This window comes from Gossypium raimondii, chromosome 10, assembly GCF_025698545.1.
Source record: "Gossypium raimondii isolate GPD5lz chromosome 10, ASM2569854v1, whole genome shotgun sequence".
Lineage (NCBI taxonomy): Eukaryota > Viridiplantae > Streptophyta > Magnoliopsida > Malvales > Malvaceae > Gossypium > Gossypium raimondii.
Genome location: NC_068574.1, coordinates 56,015,637 through 56,023,392, shown reverse-complemented (window position 1 = coordinate 56,023,392; position 7,756 = coordinate 56,015,637). Strand labels below are relative to the sequence as shown.

The 7,756-nt window shown below is 31.5% G+C and overlaps 1 protein-coding gene across 2 annotated transcripts; it reads right to left on the bottom strand.

Moving 5' to 3' along the window:
• Nucleotides 1-1,094: 1,094 nt before the first annotated feature.
• On the bottom strand, nucleotides 1,095-4,362 carry LOC105778455 (ubiquitin-conjugating enzyme E2 8). 2 transcript variants are annotated; one of them, XM_012602163.2, is made up of 8 exons: nucleotides 4,196-4,362; nucleotides 3,772-3,899; nucleotides 3,391-3,495; nucleotides 2,748-2,885; nucleotides 2,425-2,497; nucleotides 1,913-2,040; nucleotides 1,646-1,750; nucleotides 1,095-1,378 (listed from the first exon to the last, which is right to left on the bottom strand). In XM_012602163.2, the coding sequence occupies exons 1-8, from the start codon at nucleotides 4,263-4,265 to the stop codon at nucleotides 1,235-1,237; spliced, it is 891 nt and encodes a 296-aa protein (XP_012457617.1). In that variant the 5' UTR covers nucleotides 4,266-4,362; the 3' UTR covers nucleotides 1,095-1,234. The 2 variants fall into 2 exon arrangements, with proteins under 2 accessions (XP_012457617.1, XP_012457618.1); XM_012602164.2 differs by lacking the exon at nucleotides 3,391-3,495.
• Nucleotides 4,363-7,756: the final 3,394 nt, after the last annotated feature.

Below are 7,756 nucleotides of genomic sequence, written 5' to 3'. Positions count from 1 at the left end.
ATTAGCGGCGCTTTTCGCAAAAAGCCTCAAAAAAGTTGAGAAAACAGAGTTGTTTGTTGTTGAGCTTTAGTGGCATTAGCGGCATTTTTGATAAAAACGCCGCAAAAAATCATTTTATTTTAGGGTTTAGGGTTTAGTATTTAAGGTTTAATGTCTATGGTTTAGGGTTTTAAGGTTTATGATATAATGTTTATTATTTTGGGATTAGAGTTTTGAGTTTGGAGTTTATGGGTTAGAGTTTGTGGTTTAGGATTTATTATTTTATAGTTAGGGTCTTAGTACTATTCATATATCTTTCGTTGAATTTGAAGTATCATTTAGATTTTCTGTTTTTGGTTGGATTTCATGGTACAGGAAGGGTTGTATGTGGATGAAAATTGAATGTTACAAATCTGCCAAACTTAGTGGCGTTTTTTCATAAACGCCGCTAAAGAACGGTACTTTTAGCGGCGTTTGTGATAAAAGCGCCACTAAAGATCATGTTCTTTAGCGGCGTTTGTGAAAAAAAAGCCGCTAAAATCATTCTCTTTAGCAATGTTTGTGATAAAGGTGCCGCTAAAGGTCATGTTCTTTAGCGGTGTTTTTAATAAAAGCACCGCAACATGTCATGTTCTATAGCGGCATTTTTTTCACATAAACGCCGCAAAATTTAGCGGCATTGTCTATAACGGCATTTTTTTTATCTATTATAGAAAAAACAACAATGAATTCAAGTCAAATTGACCCATAGGCTTGAAATTGAGTAGAATCCAAGAAGATTTGAGCCCAAAACAACTCAAACCCAAAATAAACCGAACAAGTAACTGAAATGACTTGAACACAAAATAAATCAAACCTATAACAAATTGGCATGAAAAACTTGAGCTTTAAACTCAAATGACATAAACCAAAAATTAACCTAAATCCAAAGCGATTTGGCCGTGATACATGTCACAGCTTACACATTGAAGCCAGAGTTATAGCAGCTGAATTTTCATTTTGCATATTGAAAATAAAGCGATTTGGCCGTAATACATGTCACAGCTTACACATTGAAGCCAGAGTTATAGCAGCTGAATTTTCATTTTGCATATTGAAAATGGAAGAATGATCGATTGCAGACAAGAGGTTCTTTTCAACATAGACTAATTTCATTGTCCATTCAGATGACAATATTGTTTCGTTTGTTAATACAATAATTTAAAGATAAAAGCCAGATAGAATGAAGCGCTCCTATTGCATGCGTAGCAGCACATTAACCCCTAGCATACTTCTGGGTCCAGCTCCGTGCAATTGTATCGTACTTGCTACGATTGGTCTTGTACATGTGGGCAATCTCTGGCACCAATGGGGCATCGAGATTTGGATTCTTTAAGAGTGAGCAAATTGAGTGCAAAACCTAGAATCCAAACAAATATAAGAAAACATCTCCACCTCTAATACTAGTAAACCCAGCAAAGCAATAGTTACAAGATATATAAAAAAAAAAATCTAAACCATGGTGACCTGATTCAAAATAACAATGACCCATGATGCAATACTTAAAGGGCTCACTGTTTATTTCATTTTAAAGGGTACATGGTCGATAGATGACCTAAATAATAACATATGTTCAAATTAAAGTATGCATTTTTCTTCAAGGTAGTTAGGACTATGAGCAAATAACCTGGGAAATGGTGAGGTTGGCTCTCCACCGATCCTTCAAAATATCAAGGCCAATGCTACCATTCCTATCAATATTAGGATGAAAGATCTTTGTCCTGAGGACAACCTAAATGGAAGAGGAAAAAAATCAAAAGAGAATATAAAAGAAGTAAAAAAGAGGTTAGGTGAACAAAAGTAAAAGGTAAAGTCGGTGGTCACTAATTAGCAGCTAAACTAGCATGCTATAAGGTCAGAAAACCATGAATTAACTTCACCCTATTATTTGCACCTTGGGTGGTTCAAATGGATATTGGGAAGGGAAATGAATGTCAACTTCAAACACTCCACCAGCATATGGACTGTCTCGAAGATCCAAGAGAGTTGCTTGCCAATGAAACATGTCTCCATCAATAGGACCTTATTCCATCATTAATAAAAATGAGGTAAAACAAATGTTAGTTGGAATACCCAATCTACAATTGATCGTACACGCACCAATCAACCCTTTTTCCCATTTGCCTTGGCAAAGTATAACATGTTGCACTCCTAAAGAATCTTACCACATTTAATAGAAATAATGGTACGATGATGAGTTCTTACATGCAAATAGAAATAATGGTACGATGATGAGTTCTTACATGCAAACCATAATTGGAATGACTACCTACCAACTTAACAACAAATGGATATGTATGGCAATCAATAAGAACCCCCCAGAAGGAGTTTCATATAAAAATAAATGGAAAAGGATTTTGAGAAAAAAACCACAACAAATAAACAACGAGAGTGTAAAAATCAAACCTGCACTGCCATAGCTAGGAGGAAATCTCTCGAGACCCTTAAGCTCCTCCCAGATTGTTTCATAAACAGGACCCTAAAACCCCAAAACAAACAATTTTTTTTATTTAAATAAAAGAGAAAAGAAAATCCTAGCTAGATCACCTTTAGATTCATCCAAGGAAGCACTGAAAATGTGTTTAAATTTGTAATTTTTTTAATTTTATTTCAGTTTTGAGTTTTAAATTTTTTTTAAAAAAAAGTCAAAATTGGGTTGTCTTTATCCTGCTTGACCCACACAATTATAACATAAATTTCATTTTTGTAAATATAACATTTTAGCTTACCATAGCATACTTCTGCGTCCAGTTCCGAGCAACTTTCTCGTATTGGCTCCTATCCGTCTTGTACATGTTGGCAATGTTCTCTTCATATGGGTCATCAAGCATTGGATCCCCTAAGATTGAGTAGATTGACAGCAGCACCTATAGAGTCAAAACAAATATAACTACACTTCTCCTCATCTAAATACCAGTTAACCAAACAAAGATAAAGTTTAACCGGGGTGACAGTGACTAGATTCAAAATGACATTAATGATCCATTATGAAACCTATTTGACCAATGGCTTGATGTAAAATTCATTTTAATAGAATAGCTCTAATTAATTAAATACCAATTCAATTTAAAAATAATAAATTTTATTATAAAAGCATTAATGCCTTCCAATAATTTTATATTTTTAAAAAAAAAATTAAATAACTCAAACTATACAACTTTTAAATTAATCTGAAAATGATTAGAGATTCATTTAGTTTTAGGTGTGGGTTGGGATTGATTTTATATAATTTATTTTCTTTCACCCATGGGCATCTCATAATCTAGTTTTTGACAAAGAATGGTAGAGAAATAGCATAACAGGGAAATGTAATTTTCAAACTGAAATATACATTTACTTGGATGCAGTTAGGAGGTTTGAGCAAATTATAACCTTGGATATGGTGAGGGCGGGGGTCCACTTATCCTTCAAAATATCAATGCCAATGCTACCATTCTTGTTAATATTAGGGTGAAAGATCTTGCTCCTGAAAGCAACCTAAATGGAAGGAAAACGAATCAAAAGAGAAGATAAAAGAAGAAAAAGAGAGGTTAGGTGAACAAAACTACAAGTTGGGGGGTCATTAATTTGTTATAAGGTTGGAAAATCATGAAATAACGTTGTCCTATTATTTACTATGTAACTTCAAGATTTAGCACAGTCTAGCTCAGCATTGACGGTCCATACTCCTCTGGTTACTATAAATTTCTCTTCGAAAATAAATTTGATGCTATTCTATCCTCAGTATATATTAACATCAACATTATGAAGCACCTTGGGTGGATTAAATGGATAGTCCGGAGGGAGATGAATTCTGAGTTCAAACTTTCCCCCTTCATATGGACTGTTAAGAGGACCCGGCATAGTTGCTTGCCAAATAAACATGTCTTCATTCTCAGGAGCTTATCATGCCATCAATAATAAAAAAGGTAAAACAAGTGTTAGATGGTAGTGCAATGAGAAAATATATCATGTTGCAGTCCTAAACAATTTTAGCACATATTTAACAGAAATAATGGTGCAATGATGAATTCTTACATCCACCCAAGCTAATACCCAGAAATACTCTTTTTGCGAAACATGCTAACCATTTGCAATCAACTTCATTTACATCTATAGCATTATTAATTCCAATGACTTTCTATCAGCTGTAACTGTAACAAAAGGAAATAGGTAAAGAGGAGAGAAGGAATGGAACCTAAGCTGCAAAAGTTAGGAGGATCTTTTTGGAGATCCTTGAGCTCCTTCAAGATCCGCTTTGAAGCCATCACACCTAAAATCCCAAGCTAGATTGATCACCTTTAGCTTCAATCAAGGTGTTGCACTGTATTTGTTTTTAAATTGAGGTTCCAGAACAAAAGTGTTGACTTCCTAACCCCCCCCCCCTTTTTTTTTTGCCAGATTAAGTTCTAAATTATTGTTTTGGTGGACCCCACAGGACCATAATATATATATTTTTTTATAATTAAGAAATGGAATGCTTGAAATTAAGTTCTCATGCTTTTAATAATATATTTTTGCTTTGTTGACAAAATAAAATAAGTTTACTTGCCCTTTCTTGAGTATATTATTTTTTCCCTATTTATAAAATTATAAAGCTTTTGAAACGATGATAAAATAAAATATTTGTAAATTCTAACAGTACGTTTGGTTCGCTGTATTGGAATAGAGGCGTAATAGCAAATCAATTGTTTAGTTGAATGTAATGGAATAGAGGCGTAATAGTATTCCTGTGTTTGGTTGAATGGAATAGAGGTGTAATAGCATAATGAAAAAAAACTAAAATGACTAGAATACCCTTAGCATAAATTTGTTTGGGTAAATGATTATTGTTATTGTTATTTAAATTTTAATAAGATTATTAATATCAATAATAAATAATTTAATCATATTTAAACATAATTATTATTAAATATATTATAATTAAAATATATAATTTAATAAAATTCTTACTAATCAATATTCTTATATGAATTTACTCAAATCATAATATATGATACTATAAAATATAATTTAACATAATTATTATTAAATATATTATAATTAAAATATATAATTTAATAAAATTCTTAATAATTAATATTCTTATATGAATTTACTCAAATCATAATATATGATACTATAAAAGATAATTTAACATAATTATTATTAAATATATTTTAATTAAAATATATAATTTAATAAAATTCTTAATAATCAAAATTCTTATATGAATTTACTCAAATCATAATATATGACACTATAAAATATAATTTGAAATAATTAATATTAAATATATTTTAATTAAAATATATAATTTAATAAAATTCTTAATAATCAAAATTCTTATATGAATTTACTCAAATCATAATATATGACACTATAAAATATAATTTGAAATAATTAATATTAAATATATTTTAATTAAAATATATGATTTAATAAAATTTAAAATAATTATAACTAATAAATTTTCTTATATGAATTTGTATAATTTAAAATAATTATTATTAAATATAATTTAATAATAATATATAATTTCATAAAATTCGTGATAATAAATTTTCTTATATGAATTTATATAATTTAAAATAATTAATATTAAATAAAATTTAATAATAAAATGTTCTTATATTAATTTACTAAAATCAAAATATAACTTGAGAATTATATTCTGCATAAACATAATTAACTTATATTAAGAAAAGGTTAGATGAAAATGAAATTCTACATCATAATCCATATGTTATATAGTTTTACAACATCAAAAAGTTTGAACATTGATTTTTAATGGTCAGAAAGAAATCTTCTGACCCATTCCAATCGCGTAACAGAAGGTAAACTAAAGAAAATGAGCATTTGAGTTGGATGATCTAGAATTTTACTCAAAGCTCGATACCGCTCATCGTCGGTTAAACCTTCAATTTCCCATAAGGTTGAATATAAATTTGTAGCTTTCCCTTGGATGATCTAGAATTCTTCTGACTTCTGTTGGACTACCACATCGGAGACAATACTCCTACTGATTTGATCGCCAACGGCCTTGATGTTTTCGGCCAATAAAGTGGCAGCCTCATCAAATGAAGAAGACATATTATCACGAGCATCAGATTTCTTCATTCTCTTGTTTGAAGATGAGGAACCCCCTTGGTCTCTATCTCGTTGCGGCTCCGCAACAGAAACATCCATGTCATCCAAAGAGACGTCAGCTTCACAGTCATAGAATGAGTTTCTTTCTTCATCCATACCTATAGTAGGTACACCCTTAGTATTTATTTCTTCAAGAACATCAGCAGCTGTTTGAGCATCTTTCCCAGTTGCTCGATCTCTTGCGTATATGGTAGTAAGCTGGTCGTAGTAAGGAAAAGAACGATGTCTGAATTGAGCAGCTTCTTTGTGACTCTAAAAAAATGAGGAAATCATATTAGTTATAAGTTTGGTAAAAATAAGATAATAAAGACTTGAAATAATCTTACCTTTAAATAGGAGTCTCAAACCGCATCTTCAGCAACAACGAGCTGCCTATGCTCGTCCCAACCAAAACCGCTATTGTTTTGGCCATTAAGCATGTCATAGACGATTGACCACTCTCTTTTTAGTAACCTAATCCTCGATTCAATATTAGGTTTCGCCTTCAACATTGCATTTGGTAAAACCTTTTGTAGCATTCTTTCCAACTCGTTTAAATAACCGGCTTTGAACCCGGTATCAGCATTAAATGTTCTAACATTGTGCAGGTCCACCATGCAGGAAACCAATGTTGCATCTTCTTCTGGAACCTATTTTCTTTTGGTTCATCGAGAAGCTTGAGAAGAAGCATTTGATTCTGGAACACCTAACATAATTATCTTAAGAACAAAAAGAAACAAATTATATTAATTACTATTTTAATATCATGAATCAAAAGGTGAACACTTTATAAAATTATAATTAAGTTCAATATCATGAATCAAAAGCTCCATACCGCAAAAAATTTAAGATTATAACACATGCTGAATGAGAAGAAATTAAATTATAATTCAACAAGTTTAGTACAATACAAAAATCAATACAAAAGTTTCACAAAAGTTTCACAAACTAATTTCTAGATGCTTGCCATTCATCGAACATTTGGTTGGCTAGTTCCATCCTCCAAGTAGCCCAAGCATTCGATGGATGCATATTTGTGATATTCGGTTCATCGTCATCCACCACATTACTAGGTAATCCTTCTCCCACCTTCACTTCAATGGGATCAATACTCATATGGGTTCGAATAAAATTATGGAGCAAACAACATGCAATAATAATTCTATTGTGCACCCTTACAGGATAGAACGATGGACTCCTAAGTATTCCCCATCTAAGTTTTAATAACCCAAAGCATCTTTCAATAACATTACATGTTAGGCATGTTTCATATTAAAAAACTCTTGCGGAGAACTTGGCTGATAACCCTGACGTCACTCGTTCAAATGATATCGTTGTCCTCTAAAAGGTGCAAGAAATCCCTCACAATTTGTGTATCCAGCATCAACTAGATAATAATAACCTATAAAATAATATATTTTTTAAAATGATTAATTCAGCATAAAAAGTTTGATCTTAATGAACAATATCAAAGTCCTCTAACTATCCACTTTACCATGAGGAACTTTTAGTCCATGTCTTCTACTAATGGCATCTCGAAGAACCCGTCCATCGGCAACTGAACCTTCCCAACCAGGAAGAACATAAACAAATTGCATCTCAGGTGTACAAACACCTAGCATATTTGTTGCTATGTCACCTTTTCGCGTTC

Bases quoted from the DNA above. Each gene is read 5' to 3' on its own strand.
- LOC105778455 (XM_012602163.2), bottom strand. From the start codon at position 4,265: ATGGCTTCAAAGCGGATCTTGAAGGAGCTCAAGGATCTCCAAAAAGAT. The intron at 3,900-4,195 runs GTTCCATTCCTT...TGGCATGATAAG, and splicing joins TCCTAACTTTTGCAGCTTAG to CTCCTGAGAATGAAGACATG. The intron at 3,496-3,771 runs GTGCTTCATAAT...CCTTCCATTTAG, and splicing joins ATCCATTTAATCCACCCAAG to GTTGCTTTCAGGAGCAAGAT.